Source organism: Megascapheus bottae, chromosome 20 (assembly GCF_031878675.1).
Source record: "Megascapheus bottae isolate mThoBot1 chromosome 20, mThoBot2.hap1, whole genome shotgun sequence".
Taxonomy (NCBI): Eukaryota; Metazoa; Chordata; class Mammalia; order Rodentia; family Geomyidae; genus Megascapheus; species Megascapheus bottae.
This window is the reverse complement of record NC_143528.1, coordinates 31,739,758-31,755,708: the sequence shown is the minus strand read 5'-3', so window position 1 is coordinate 31,755,708 and position 15,951 is coordinate 31,739,758. Positions and strand designations below refer to the sequence as shown.

Sequence of the window (15,951 nt, the reverse complement as noted above, 5' to 3'; positions counted from 1 at the left end):
TCTCATGGACTTTAGTGCCCCGGCTGGCTTTGAACCGTAATCCTCAGATCACTCAGTCTCCTGTGTAGCTAGGATTACAGGTGTTAGCCACCATGCCTGGCTTGTTTTTGTTTTTGATCATCTTTCTGGAAGACAAACCTCGTAGCAATTACAATCCACTCTGGGACCTTGGTCCTTCCTAGCAACCTGTCACCTCAGATCACAGTTGCAGAGGATATGTACCTCCACGGCCTCAATCTGTCATACTATCTTCTTACCTTCTTATCCTCTTGTTTTCTTCATAAATCTGTGATTTGTGATCTCATTTCTGCAGGACAAATCTTGGCTATCTTTGACACAACAGGAGGTCTTTTGAAAATTGTCCTGTTTCCTAACGGTGCCAAAACTGCTATGGTGATAGGTAACAAGAAGCCTCAATATGTCTCGACCCTCTGCTCATAATAGTCCAGTCCTAATAAATACACTCTTGAATTAAGTATATTCAGCCTACATCTTTTCTTTTCTTTTTTGGCTAGTCCTGGGGCTTGAACTGGGCCTGAGCTCTGTCCTTGGGCTTTCTCAAGGCCAGAGCTCTACCACATGAGCCACAGTACCACTTCCGAGGAATCACACTGGGCTCTTAGTGCATGCTTAGGCAAGCATTCTACCACAAGACCAAATTCCTGGCCCCCTCAGACTATATCTTATTCACTATAATAGTTATTCTTAAAATATTTTCTGCAAAAATGTTTTCTTTATTTGTCTACCCTTCTGTCATTTAGACTAGCGATTGTTGCTTGAGGTGATTATCTGTTTTGAATACTTCCCTCTTGATCGCAACTTAGGTTGAGTGAGTGGCTTTAATAATGATATTACCAGCCTTTCCAATGTGATACATACATTAAAGAATAGATACTGATTAGTCCAGGGCTTTTTGCATTTTCATTGATTGATACAGAAACCCCTCCCTGTGAGGACCATTTGAAAGCACATGCTATACAGCATCTCTTAACTGAATTCATGTTGGCTTGAATGACACTTCTTAAAGGCATTAATCACCTTTCTGTGTTGTGCTCATTGTGCTCTTCATGTATGTCTTACTAATCAGCATGTAGTATTTGCTTTGTTGACAGTTTTTTGGCTGAGATGAGTTAGCTGTTTTCAGGTTTCACCCAAACAGCTTGTGTTAATTGAACTAGTGGAGCTATACATGTGATTGTCCGTCCCCCTCCAGAGATTAATAGTATTGAGAAGCAGAGAAACACAGATTATTAGCATAGGTAGGAACCTTAGCAGTTACTTCACCTATATTGTAATAGGAGAATGACAATCATGCATATATTTATTTTCCCAAGAACGCCTTATGTCTGTGAAAATGGGGTGCTTGTATCTCTTAGACACTGTTATTCATGCAATTGCTCTCTCTCTCTCTCTCTCCTCAGATGGTATTTTACCTTAGGTGGAACCCAGAGATTGTGGAGACTTCTCTTGGCATTTAGTGTTCATGAGAAAAGTACCTGGTATTTAGAGATCAAATAAAAATGGTACTTTGTACCTTATTACAGGGTACAAACAGAATAAGATTTTACACTTATTGATTTCACTGGATTTGTTTTAGGATAAGAGAATGGACCTGGTGTGTTGTTTGTTCATACAGTGTGACAAATCGTACAGCTTACCTTTCATGTACTAATAGGTTTATTTTATCTTCTTTGTTAGAGAGAAACAAAGAGAAATGTTCAACTGCTTTAGAGAGGGAAGGGAAATTCTTAAGCACACATACAGAAGAATACAAATGCAGATGGCATATGTGTGTACATAGATACACATGTATAATGTATATTGCATATCAGTAGCACAGTCTATATATGACTAGAAATGATGCCTCATTGTAGATACTACCACAATTTGCTCAGGAAAGGAGATGGACTTACTACCTGTCAGTAGCTACTTGGTCTGTATTCAGTGGCAAACTACCAAAGGCAGATTACCAGTGTCAAAATGAAGCTGTACAGGGGCCAGGAGTTTGGCCTAGTGGTAGAGTGCTTGCCTGGCATGCATGAAGACCTGGGTTCGATTCCTTGGTACCACATACATAGAAAAAAGCCAGAAATGGTGCTGAGGCTCAAGTGGTAGAGCTCTAGCCTTGAAAAAGTCCAAGGACAATGCTCGGGCCCTGAGCTCAAGCCCGGGACTGGCAAAAAAAAAAATAAATAAATAAAGTTAAAAAAAAAAAGCTGTACAGCAATGATTTTGGCAATATGTGGGCAAAAGTATTGGAAGCAGTAGTTGAGATTGGCAACAGAACTAGAGGTGATAAGTGAAGCAAGATTGTAGATGTGGAAAATAACCATGGATGTGAGGAAACAGACTAATAACTCTGAAGTGACTTAACCTACTCTTCAGCACTGTATTTTCACAAATGTTTTGTAGTTATCACTTAGTATGTGGATATACATTGCCATTATGCAGAAGGCGCAAGGTTTTACTGTACCCTATGAAGAAGCGGGAAGAACTTTGTGACAAACATTAGGTTTGTAGTGGTCAAACTAATTCAGAGGTGTGTGGGATTAGTTTATTGTGTATTCAATACTAATACCATATTCTTAGTAAGAATGATTGATTGCTTTAGCCTTTCTTGCCCAGTTAAGACCATAGCTGTCCAATAAGTTTATCATCATTGTGGCAAAACACCTGAGAAGACAAACTTACCCTTGTTAAATATATAAGGAGCTTAAATATAAGGAGCCTAGACATTTCTTTGATTTCAATTTAAAATGTTCAGGAGAAACTTAACCCAAATCATTACAGACATGTATTTGGAGGTAAAATGTTAAGAGGAGAAAGAAGTTTATGTTAGCTTATGTTATTCAGTATGCACTGTTTTTTCTACTTGAATTTCCAAATTGCTGGGCATGCATATTTTACAGATTTCTGTGAATTTGTTCCTGAATATTTTAAAACTTGTAAATAATATCATTATAGATTTTGTTTTGTTTGAGATCAGGTCTCGCTGTGTACTCCTGTCCAGATTTTTTGCCTTTGGAATTTTGGGGGATTGGATTTGAAGTCAGAGCTCTGTACTTGGAAAACAGGCACTCTACCAATGACCCTCATCTCCAGCTCCTTTTTTCCTTGGGCTGTTTCTTTTTTTTAATTGTTGAATTTTGAGGTTCTTTGTGTATTTTGAATGGTATGGATATGTGTTTTGCAAAGATTTTTTTTGTTCTTCATGGCTTATGCCTGCCTTCCTCCCTTTCTTCATTCTGTTATTTTGTTTTGTTTTTTATAGTACTGGGGTTTGAACTCAGGGGCCCTTGGTTGCTGAACATGGATTCTACCTCTTGAGCCATGCCTCTAGCTGTTTTGTTTTGTTTTGAGACAGGGTCTTGATATCTATTCCAGACTGCCTTTGAATTTTGAACTCAGAATTTTTCTGGTGGGATTACACATGTCTTACTATGCCTGGCCTCATTCTCTCCCCCCATCTCCTTTTCTCTTTCCCCTCCCTCCCTCCCTCCCTCCCTCCCTCCCTCCCTCCCTCCCTCCCTCCCTCCCTCCCTCCCTCCCTTCTTCCCTATGGCAATACAGGGGCTTGAACTTAATGCCTTGTATTCTCACTAGGCTTTTTTTTCTTTAAATATATTTTTTATTGTAATTAATAGAAAGGTTACATGATATTTGCCAGATAAATGGTGCCTTAATTCCCACACATTGATACCCTTTCACATGTCATGGTCCCCATTTTCCCTTCTCACTAGGCTTTTTCACCCACATCTAGCACTCACTGACTCCAGCCACACTTCCAATTTCATTTTTTATTGGTTAATTGGAGGTGGTGTCTCATAGAATTTTCTCTTTGGGCTGGTTTCAAACTCTAATCCTCAATCTCAGCCTCCTGAGTACAGATGTGAGCTATGGTGCCTGGCTAGAAAATATTTTTAAAAATTAGAATTAGAATATATTAGAATACAGCTAATTATGATGACCTAGAAGATAACCTAGATTTTTTTCTAGCTCATTTTTACTTGAAGAATTTAAGAATCACAATCAGCAATTACACAATATCAATAAGTTATTGAATTCTTACTCTCCACCAGATAGAACTCTGTGCTTTTTCAGTCATTAGATCATCTCCTCCTTACAACAATCTTACTAGCTAAGATACTTTTATTATCTTCTGCAGACATGGAGGCTAAAATAGGGAAATTATATAATTGATCAATGTTGGGTAAGCTAACATACAGCAAAACTAGAATTCAGTCATCTTTGATGATTGTGCTGCCTATTCTTTATGAGTTAGAGATGCTTTTGTAAGGACATCTGTTTTTGTAATGATAACTTTATTATTACCTTTTTTTTGCCAGTCCTGGACTTGAGCTCAGGGCCTGAGCACTGTCCTTGGATTTTCTCAAGGCTGGAGCTCTACCACTTGAGCCTCAGCACCATTTCCGGCTTTTTTTCTATATGTGGTACCGAGGAATCGAACCCGGGTCTTCATGCATGCTAGGCAAGCACTTTAACATTAGGCCAAACTCCTGGCCCTGTAATGATAACTTTTGTGTGTGTATTTCTGTTTTTGTTTTTGGTGCCAGTATATGGGCTTGAACTCAGGGCCTGGGCACTGTTCTTTTTTGTTCGGGGCTGGAGTTCTTCACTTGAGCCATAACTCTATTTTTGGTATTTGGGGGGTTAATTGGCCATATGAGATTCATGCACTTTCCTGCCCAGGCTGTATTTGAAGTTTGATTCTTAGATACTAGATTTCTTAGTAGCTAGAATTATGGATATGAGCCACTGGCATCTGGCTCTTGTAAGTTTCTAAACAACTATATTAATAGATTTTTTTCCCTCATCTTTTGGAAAAGTGGATATAATCGGGAAAATGAAGAAAAGTGTTTTGTTTCTAAGGTTTAAAGAATTACTAGTTGTAATAGTTTCAGGGAAGGAGTTGATATATAAGTTCATCTTCAAATAAATTGCTTTTTAGAATTCAGAATCATCTGTATCATAAGCCAACTTTTTTTTTTAAGCTACTGGTTATATATTTAGTTGACCAGCATTTACATTCTTTGTCTAGTTTTTGAATAAAGCAGTTTTTTCCTTACTTTTTTGTAATGTTCTAGAGCTTTTAATGTTTTATGTACATCATGCAGATGTGTAGACATGTAATACCATATCCTTGTATAATTTATATGATCAAAAGTTTTATGTATTTTTTTTTCATCTGAGATTGGGACTTGAACTTTATACTCATTAGCAGGTACCCTGCCACCTGAGCCATGCCTCCAAGCCCAGTTTCATACATTTTGATACTGATAACATTGTTACCATGAAAGCGCTAGATTGTTTAAAGCAGGGATGATTCCACTACAGTGAGTTTACATCAAGGCACTTTTCCTAGCCATGCTGCTGTTCTATTGCATTGCAAACAAAGTACAGTGGGGTATATATCTGGTCGTTCAGTATATTTACCCAGCAAGTGTGAGTCCCTGAGTTCAAACTCCCAAGAGTACCAAAAAACAAAAACCAAACCAAACCCAAAACAATACAAAACAAATTCAGCAAGATTACTTCCTGGACGATCTCTGAGTTGGTTGAGGTTCTTACCCAGAGGAAGGAAGTGCCATTGGATTTTTTACTCCTGGGTTTGATCGTTTCTTAAACTAAGCACCATGGCACAAATTGCAATCCTGGCACAGGGGAGGCTGAAGCAGGAGGATTGCCAGGTTCAAGGCCAGCCTGGGTGACATCATGAGTTTTAAACAGTCTAGGTTAAATAGTGAGACCCTGTCTCGAAAAAACTGGGGGGAAAAATCACAGTAGAAACATTTTGTTAAATGTTTAATATTTTGTTAATACCTTTCCCTTTTAATTCTGAAACAGAGCAACACTTTGCAGATGTTGTTGTTAGTGAAGAATTTCTCAACCTTGGCATAGAGCAAGTGTGCAGCTTAATCTCCAGTGACAAACTTACCATTTCCTCAGAAGAGAAGGTATGCACGTTTTTCTTCTGATGTTTAGTGAGAAACTGTGGATAGAATTGATAGAAAATAGACAATCTTGTTCTCTCTCCTTCTAGCATCTTACACGTAGATATAGTATTGTGGACAGTGAATTCGAGAAGGATGTTAATTATAATGTGTATTGCTATTTTACTGTATCAGAATAACCTATTTTCCATTCTATAATCAAACATATTGTCACACATTTTTCTAGATTACCTGATAATCTCAGATAGTTCATTATTATTTTAGGAGGAAATTATGTAGGAAAACACTTTGTCCATATTAGCTTCTTAGTTTTCTTTTAGAAGTACAATGTAAATGGTTTGTTCTTCATGTTTAGTTTGTAAAAAAGTTCAAAACATGACATAGTATGTTCTATTATATGTCAAAGTGGAATCAACCTATTTTATAGCGTTGGGGTTTATAATTTTGTGGTCTAACATTTGGGTGTAAACCGAACAAATGTAAGATTATTTGTAATGGCACTCGATTTTCATTGCAGAATAGTATTGCTTTACTTATTTTGGGCACTTTGTTCTAAAGGAACTTGAGATTCAAATATATGTAAGCAGAACTTAATTTAATTTGGAAAGCTTACAAATAGTAAAACACGATGTGTCATCATATCATAGCTACTATTCAAGATAAGACTAGATAGTATACTTAGTAAATACCAAATGAAAGAGAACTTTTTGAATACTTGCTAAATTCCATATGTTAAAGAAGAAAGAAAAAAGTGGAAGAACATGTCCATACATTACAAATCAGTATTTTGAGAAAAATTTGAACCTGGATGAACTTGGATGTCTTTGAAAGTATTGTGTATAAAATATATTTACTGCTGGATGCGTTGGTTCTCCCCTGTAGTCCTAGCTACTCAAGAGGCTAAGATCTGAGGATCAAGGTTCAAAGCCAGCTTGGGCACAAAAGGACCTGAGACTCTTACCTCCAATTAACCTCTAAAAAACGGGAAGTGGGACTTGGCTCAAGGGCAGGGCTGTAGCCTTGAGCTGAAGAGCTTAGGGACAGCACCCAGGCAGAGTTCAAGCCCCATGACCCACCCCCACTCCCCCAAAAATGTATTTACTATGTGTAAAAAATGAGTTTTATTGAAATACATTTCATGGATGAATGGAAATGACCAAGTAAATGCTAATAAAGTATTTTATGTACATGCCTTGGTTTATAATGTACTACTTGTTCTTCCCTTCTGCATATAGGTGTTTGAAGCTGTCATAGCTTGGGTGAACCATGACAAGGATGTGAGGCAGGAGTTTATGGCTCGACTGATGGAACACGTGCGGTTACCTTTGCTTCCTCGGGAATATTTAGTTCAGGTAGATGTACATGCAAAATTTTCAGATATGCATGATGTCTTATCATTGATCTCACAATGTCTAGTGCCCCACACACAGTGATAAAAGCTTCAGAATAAAAATCACTGGAATACAGGAAAGAGGACAGTAAGGGCACGTGCCATCTTAGTAGCTGCTGCCTCACTTAGATCATTCCCTGTTCTTAGAACATTTCTGGTTTGGATAAAAAAGTACTAGAGCTTTTTGAGGTACTCTTGGTAGTAATTTAAGAACATGTGAATAAATGTACCTGTGGCTTAGTATTACTGCTTTACATCTTCTTTGCTCTTTTCTTTTGATAGCCTCTTCTGATTCCCCAGCAGGAATGGAATTTCGAGATATGACCCAAATACTATTTAATCCTACTTCATAATTTCACAGTGACATGTATGTGGTTTCTTTGTTTCTAAGCTGAAGGAAAACAGGTTATTTGAAATAAATAAGACTAAAAGATTCTTACTAGTCCCTGAAGTACTTACAATTTTCTTTCTTTAAAAAAATTATAGCAGGCTTTTACAGCGTTACTTTTTAACTAAAACCATCAAAGAGACATTTTTTGTTTGTTTGTTTTTGTTTTTCCAGTCCTAGGGCTTGAACTCAGGGCCTGATCACTGTCCTTGGGCTTTCCTCAAGGCTATCGCTCTACCACTTGAGCCACAGCACCACTTCTGGCTCTTCTGTGTGTGTGGTATCAAGAAATTGAACCTGGGTCTTTGTGCATGCTAGGCAAGCACTCTACCACTAGGCCAAACTCCTGGCCCAAGACACTTTTTTTTTTTTTTTTTGCCAGTCCTGGGCTTAAGCTCAGGGCCTGAGCACTGTCCTTGGCCTTTCTCAAGGCTAGAGCTCTACCCCTTGAGCCGGAGCACCATTTTCGGCTTTTTTTTCTATATATGTGGTACGGAGGAATTGAACCTGGGTCTTCGTGCATGCTAGGCAAGCACACTACCACTAGGCCAAAGTCCTGGCCCCACATTTTTTTTTTAACTGAAAGATTAGATCTGTGTTTTGGGGGGTTTCTTGAAGCTTTATTATATAATGTTACCTGTTTTGGTTATCTGGTATTAAACCCCAAACCCCTCTTGTATTGGATTTTAAGCATAGCCAAGGCAAAATTTATTTATGGTGTTTCTGAGGGTTTCCCCCCCCCCCCCCCCCCCCCGATACTTCATTTGACTTCTTGTGTTTAAGAATAAGTATCATTAACTTAATACTGCTGAACCTGTTTGAAAAACTTGTCACCTAATTTATTTTCTTTCTCTCTTTTTTTTTTTTAACTTTTTGACTTGATGTTTCACAATAAGGACAAGGTGAATCTAACACTATAAAGAGTTCATCATTTTCTTTAGCTGACATTGAAGAGTATATAACTTTCATTGCAGTTCACTTTGATACTTACCTGTTTTTCTCTGTATACCAGATATTTGAGCAGAGATATAAAGACTGCTTTAGAGAGGATAGTTATTTCTCCCCCCCCCCTCTTTTTTTTATTTGTTTGTTTGGAAGTTTTATCGTGAAATAGCTGCCCCTCATGGGCTGTGTGTGCACTTTTCTTGTAGAGGGTCGAAGAGGAAACATTGGTCAAAAATAGCAGTGCTTGCAAAGATTACCTCATTGAAGCTATGAAGTATCATTTGCTACCAACAGAACAACGGATATTAATGAAAAGCGTCCGGACTCGACTGAGGACACCCATGAATCTTCCCAAAGTAGGATCCATTGTTCCTAGTTGCTAGTGCTTTGTCTGGAAGCTTATAATGAGCTGATAGTATGTTTGATCATCTGACTTCTCATGTTTCATTGTTGTGGTTTGCCTGCAAGAGAAAATGTGCCAAAGAATGCATTACAGAGTGTATGATTCAGTCTCTCTCACTAATTGTATGTGTTAAGAGTGGGAATTGTTACTTAATTTTCAGATGAAGCACCATAATCACTTTTTGGAGTGGAAATTATCTGGTTCCCCTCTACCCCCTTCTGAATTTTACAAGTTCTTGTTATAGTAGAAAGCAATAGCTGTAGTCAAAGAGGGAAAGTCAAACTGTGCAGAAAGATTTCTCTGTAAACAAGGTGGTCATATATCTAAAAATGTTGTAGTTTCATAGGTGTAAGGATAACATAGTATCTTAGTTCCTCTGCTCCCTATCATGAATACTGTTTGATAGTTTCTCACATTTCATATGTAACCATCGCAGCTTAGATTTCCCAGGTGTCTTCTCACAGCTTCAGTGTACACATTTTCCTGTGTAAAACTTCATGTTCTCCATGGTTTTTAGTTGTGGTCATTCATGATTCACTCCTTTGATTTTTCTTGCAGTATACCCCATCATTTCTGTCCTTATTTTTGCAATTTTGTTTACTTTGTTTGCAACTTACAGACCAACTAGTGAAGTTCCATTTTGTGTATAGTTTAAGCAGGATGATCCATAGTGTGAAGCTTTTAAAAAAATATATATTTTTGGAGCCGGGAGTTTGGCCTAGTGGTAGAATGCTTGCTTGTATGCATGAAGACCCAGGTTTGATTCCTCGGTACCACATTCATAGAAAAAAAAGCCAGAAGTGGTGCTTAGGCTCAAGTGGTAGAGCTCTAGCCTTGAGAAAGTCCAAGGACAGTGGACAGTGCTCAGGTCCTGAGCTCAAGCCCAGGACCTGCATATATACATATATATATATATTTTTTTTTCCTTTTAACTCATATGTTTGGAAAAACACTAAATTAAGAAGTAAGGATTAGTTATCTCTGTATCACCTTTAGTTCTATTCTGTCATTTCCACTCAAGTACTTAAATTCATTTATTTCAGTGCATTTATTTACTGTTTTCTCAAGTTTTGTTTCTTGAGTCCACATGTTTAATTGCCTTACATATAAATTGGTGTTGTTTGTTGTTGTTGATTTTTTTTTTTTTTTTTTTTTTTGCCAGTCCTGGCTTGATCTCAGGGCCTGAGCACTGTCCTTGGGCTTTTTCAAGGCTGGAGCTCTACCACTCGAGCTCTACCACCTCGAGCTTTTTCTATATATGTGGTACCAAGGAATCGAACCCGGGTCTTTGTGCATGCTACACAAGTACTCTACCACTAGGCCAAACTCCTGGCCCCCTGCTGTTGTTGATTTTTAGCCCAGGGTTAACACTAGTTCTCAAATTAGAGCTAACTGAAGTTTTTGCCATTGTGTTACTTATTTTTTTTCTTGATCATTTTAACTTAAAATAGACCTTGGACTGATGGCATACAACTATAATCCCAACACTTGCAAGCCAAGGCAGTAAGATCTCAAATTCTAGACCAGCCTAGGTTACACAGCAAGACCTTGTTACAAACAAGCAAACAAACAAATCAAAATTAGCCAAATAAAATCCTTGGTGAGGGGAATGTGGCTCAGTGGTGGAGTGCTTGCTTAGCATGCATGAAGCCCTGGGTTCAGCTCCTCAGCACCAAATACACATAAAAATCAGGAAGTGATGGCCTTGAGCAAAAGAAGCTCAGGGACAGTGCCTAGGCCCTGAGTTCAAGCCCAATACTCACCAAGAAGAAGAGCCCTTGGTGACATCTCAGTGGAAATATCCACCCAAAGACACAGGGCATTTGGAGAAAGTTTCTGTCTACATAATTGTGCCTAAACAAAAATGAGTAATGTGTGACATGTAACATTTGCTCAGACGAAATGGATTTAAAAATGGCATGAATTAAAAATATTTTGCATTTTACTTATTATTTTATTAGACCCTAGAAGTTACAGCGCTTTCCCCAAAATACTCTTAATTTTTAACTAAGAGTTATTACCGCAGACCCAAAAATAGTTTACAAAGCATTCATTACCTGTTCTATTTTGCAAATTGGTATTTGCCTTTTCAAGATGTTTTAACCTAATGGTAGAGTGCTTGTCTAGCATGCACGAGGACCTGCGTTCCATTCCTCGGTAACACATACATAGAAAAAAGCCAGAAATGGTGCTGTAGCTCAAGTGGTAGAGCTCTAGCCTTGAGAAAGCCCAAAGACAGTGCCCAGTCCCTGAGTTCAAGGCCCAGGACTGGCGCAAAAAAAAAAAAATATATATATCTAACCTCTCCTTAAGACCTAAGGAAATGTTCTGCAGGACTTTTCAAAAAATAATTGTAAGTGGCTCAGTAAGTACACCAGCTAGTTCCCCAAACCTTAGTGTCCATGCCATCAAGCCTGCTGATTCTCAGGGTCACATTTTCCAAACACCCCTTTACCTGCATTTAAAAATGGTGATCTTTTAGCTATCTTCATAAATTTTCATTACTTCTTATTTTGTCCATACTGTTTGGTGTCAGGTTTTTGTTTTTATAGAAATCAGTTTGTAGTGCCAAACTCTTAGCCATAAAGGTCGAATTTCCATTCTTTTTATGCTAAGTCTTTCTAAAATTTTTTCCAGTTTACACTTAATGCTTGTCAAACATTTTATATTTGTAAAAAAAAAAACAAAAAAAACTTTGAACTTGTATAGTTCTGTGGCATCTTTAGCTGTGCTACAGAGAAACCCTCAGAGTGAAAATGAATTTTCTCCTAATAGATGGAAGTTTTAAACGTGTTACTTTGGTTAACCTAAAGAGCACTTAGAGAAATTTTCTGAAGTATTTTATTTTCTCTTTTGTAAAGGTGTGGCCATCTGTTCTGTTTACAGTGTTTCTAGACTTCTCTAGTGTAATGTGGCCGTTCCAAAGATGTTAAGCTTTTGGATTTCTCAATTCCTTAACTTGGATTTCATGGCACACACATGGATCCATGAAGCCTCTCTTTTATCCTGCTTCTTCCAGCTGCCTATGAAGGAGGGACAGCAGACATACATAGACGGCCGTGAACAACACTGTGGCTTTGACTTTGCATAATCTACTTTCATGATCTCTTTTCCATCTCCCACACACATATTTAGCTAATTGATTAATTAGTTAATTAATTGTTGTCAGTTGTGGGCCTTGAACTTGGGGTGTGGGTGCTGTCCCTGAGCTCTTTGATCAAGGCTAGCACTCTACTACTTTGAGCACAGTACCACTTCTATTTTTTCTGGTGGTTAATTGGAGGTGAGTCTCACAGACCTTTCCCTACATGGGCTGACTTTGAACTGTCATCCTCAGATCTTAGTCTGCTGAGTAGTCTCCTTTGTCACTGGTCTCTAAAGCCGCAAATCCACACTGCATCTCATCTTTCTGGGAGGAGTAAAGGACACATGTTGCTTTTCTTGGAATAATGTGTTTTTCTTCTGTCCTCATTTTGATATGCAAAAATGAGTCATTGAGTAAAAATCATGAGCTTTAGAGCTTGAGATAATCATAGAATTTATAAGTCAGTGTTATCTGACTTATACTCTGATTTAAAATATACTCTTTTGGGCTGGGAGTTTGGCCTAGTGGTAGAGTGCTTGGCTAGCCTGCACGAAGACCTGGGTTCGATTCCTCAGTACCACATACATAGCAAAAAGCCAGAAGTGGTGCTGAGGCTCAAGTGCTAGAGCTCTAGCCTTGAGAAAGTCTAAGGACAGTGCTCAAGCCCTGAGCCTAAGCCCAGGACTGGCAAAAAAAAAAAAAAATCTGTTCCTTCTGTTATCATCTTACTTTTTTTTCCCTCCAAAGTCTTCAATATTCTTTATAGTTATCCACGGAAGACATCATTAACTGCTTTCTTGATTTGAAAGGTGTATTTTCAGTGTTGTTAGAATGTGCCTTTGGGGGCTTAGAACAAGATAGCCTGTTGGTTTCTAAATTTCACTGAGTTATGGCAACTTTCCATTATCCAATCAACAGTAGCAATTAGTATGTACTAATTCCAATAGCTTTTGGAGCATATATAATTACATATTATTGAATTATTTCCTAGTTCTTTCTTACTGAGAAGCTTTTGGCAGATAACAACCATATCTTTGATTTTTTTTTAATTAATTAATTAATTTATTTATTTATTTATTTTGCCAGTCATGGGCCTGAGCACTACCTTTGGGCTTTCTTAAGGCTAGAGCTCTACCACTTGAGCTATAGCATCACTTCCAACTTTTTCTATGTGTATGGTACCAAGGAATTGAACCTGGTTTTCATGTATGCTAGGCAAGCACTTTACTACTAGGCCAAACTCCCAGCCCCAAGAGTTAAATTTCTTGGTTGTAACACCTACCTACTCTAGTTGTAGACGGATAGAGATGACAGGCACTTAGTAAATAGTTACTGAATTGAATTAAGAACATCAATAAACGGATTTATTCTCCACAGTGCATTTGTTCATTGTGTTTCATAGCTTCTCCATTATTTGTCTTCCTGATTTTATTTGTGGGACATCAAGGGTGCTTTCCTCTTTGAGAGCCAGAAATCCATGCTCCTGTCAACTCCAATTCAATTCTTTGTGCTGTTTTTGTGATCTCTCTTATTCCTTCCATCTTTCTTTTAGTGTATTATTGCCCCTTTCCCCTCACATACCTAAGTAATAGGTAGGTCCCTGGACCCCAGGGACCTAAGGCAGGTCATCGCAGGCCAGGATGTGACCACCAGCCCTTCACACATGGCAGCCTTGCTGGTGCTACCTGCCTGCTGGTGTTTTGGCTCAAATACTGCTTTTGCTTGAAGGATCAGAAACGGAGTTTCTGAAATCCCTTATTTTTGACTAAGTGTGCTAGATTATAGCACTATAGTTCTAAGGTGTGCCCCCTTGTGGATGTTTATAACATGGGTTAGGTAGGTTTTCTACCCCAGCTCACCCTTCCATCTTCATCCTCACACCCCACATGGATGTCTTTGTAGGGCTTTATTAAGTGTCTGCCTATGTAATGGTTATTCAAATGCTTACACTTCCGCCCTTCCAGTTGATGGTGGTGGTTGGGGGTCAAGCACCTAAGGCTATCCGAAGCGTGGAGTGCTACGACTTTAAAGAAGAACGGTGGCACCAGGTGGCAGAACTGCCTTCCAGGAGGTGCAGGGCAGGTAAGCACCACACTTTGTTCCTTGGGGAAATGTCTGGTGGAAAAGCTTTGATTACAAAAGCTGTGGTTAAACAGTAATTCAGGGCCTCCAACGGCTCACTGAATACACTAATGGCTGCGGGGGGGTTGGAGAGGATTAGCCTACTGATGCTGTACACACAGTAAGCTGCAGAAGCTGGAGTGTGGTATTTTCTTAGCTACCTCAACTGAAATAGCAAGAGAGGAACTCTTTAGCTTTGAGACTCAATTCTATATTTCTGACTCAGCTTGTAAACCACAGTTCTTTTACCCAGACATCTGTTTTGGGAATATTCGATGACCATATTTGGTAAAACTAAAGTCATAAGCCATTGCAGGTGCTTGAGAATCTTTCCTGAGACTTAAACTTAGATCTCTTAAGTCCTGTACCCAGTAATGAACTGAGTTGTAAATAGAAAGGATTGTTTCTATAGGGCAGAACTTCCACAGTGTATCTTGGAGACAGTTACATACCAGTATACCTAGAGTTACTTCATCTTTAAAAGTTGTATAGAAGCCAAGCCTGGTGGCTCAGTGACCTGATATATAGCTGATGAATTGCTATCTATGTGGGAGGCAGAGATGGACTAAAGTTCAAAGCCAGCAAATGTCAAAATGCTATTAGTCAGATCCTATCTCAAAGTACATGCTGGTACTTGATTACATATGCATGTAATCCAGCTGTGTAGGGGAATGAAGTAGGACGATTGCAGTCTCATGCCAACGAGGGGAAGGAAATAGAAGACTATATCTAAAACAAAAATTAGTGGTTGAGTAACTAGCTATATGAGGCTTCTGACCTAAAGTTGGTCTAGAATGTATGAGGGTTCTGCATTTGATCCAATGTCATAAAATTCTTAACCAGTATTTTGTTTTAAGTGTAATATTCTAGGTTTTTGTTGTTTGTGGTTTTTTTAGGGGGAGGGGTTGAGTTGGAGGTTGAACGCAGAGTCCTTAGACTTGCTAAGTAAGTGCTTAATCACTTCAGCTACTCTAGTCCCTTTTTGTGTTGGTTGATTTACTTTTTTATTGCCAGTCCTGGGGCTTGAACTCAGGGCCTAGGCACTGTCCTTGTGCTTTTTTAAGACTGGCGATGTGGTACCTATGAATTGAACCCAGGGCTTTGTGCATGCTAGGCAAGCACTCTACCACTAGGCTACACTTCCGGCCCAGTATGTAGGTTATTTTTTGATAAAGCGTCCTGCATTATGCCTAGGCTGGCTTGGATTGTGATTTTCCTATTTGTGCGTCCTTGCCTCACAGGGATGAATGGTGTGCCACTGTACCCAGTCTTTGTGTTTTACCTAGTAGTTGAGATTAGTAGCTGAGTGTCTAGCTGAGATTACAGGCATGTAGCTGAGATCACAGATGCAAGCAACCATACCTAGTCACTGGTCAAGTTGAAGCCTCTTTCTTTTTTTTTTTTTTAATCTTTAAGGCCTGCTTTACATGTAATAATATATCCTGTTTCCATTTATTTGGATTATTATTAGTTTATTTCATCAATACTTTATTTTTTTTCTCCTCATACATGTTTTTGTTTTTGTAGGTTGTGGGGCTTGAACTGTCAAGCACTGCCCCTGAGCTTTTTCACTTAAGTCTAGTGTTCTACCACTTTGAGCCACAGCACCATTTGCAGTTTTCTGACAGATAATTGGAGATAAGAGTC

General features: G+C 38.6%; 1 protein-coding gene across 1 annotated transcript in view; it reads left to right on the top strand.

The window, feature by feature from the left end:
• Klhl2 (kelch like family member 2) overlaps nucleotides 1-15,951 on the top strand; it is a 72,776-nt gene that overhangs the window by 47,445 nt on the left and 9,380 nt on the right. Inside the window, exons 6-9 of the mRNA XM_090354223.1 lie at nucleotides 5,866-5,975; nucleotides 7,208-7,324; nucleotides 8,902-9,051; nucleotides 14,148-14,265. Coding sequence (XP_090210349.1) covers nucleotides 5,866-5,975; nucleotides 7,208-7,324; nucleotides 8,902-9,051; nucleotides 14,148-14,265 — 495 coding nt within the window. The remainder of the gene's footprint in view (nucleotides 1-5,865; nucleotides 5,976-7,207; nucleotides 7,325-8,901; nucleotides 9,052-14,147; nucleotides 14,266-15,951) is intronic.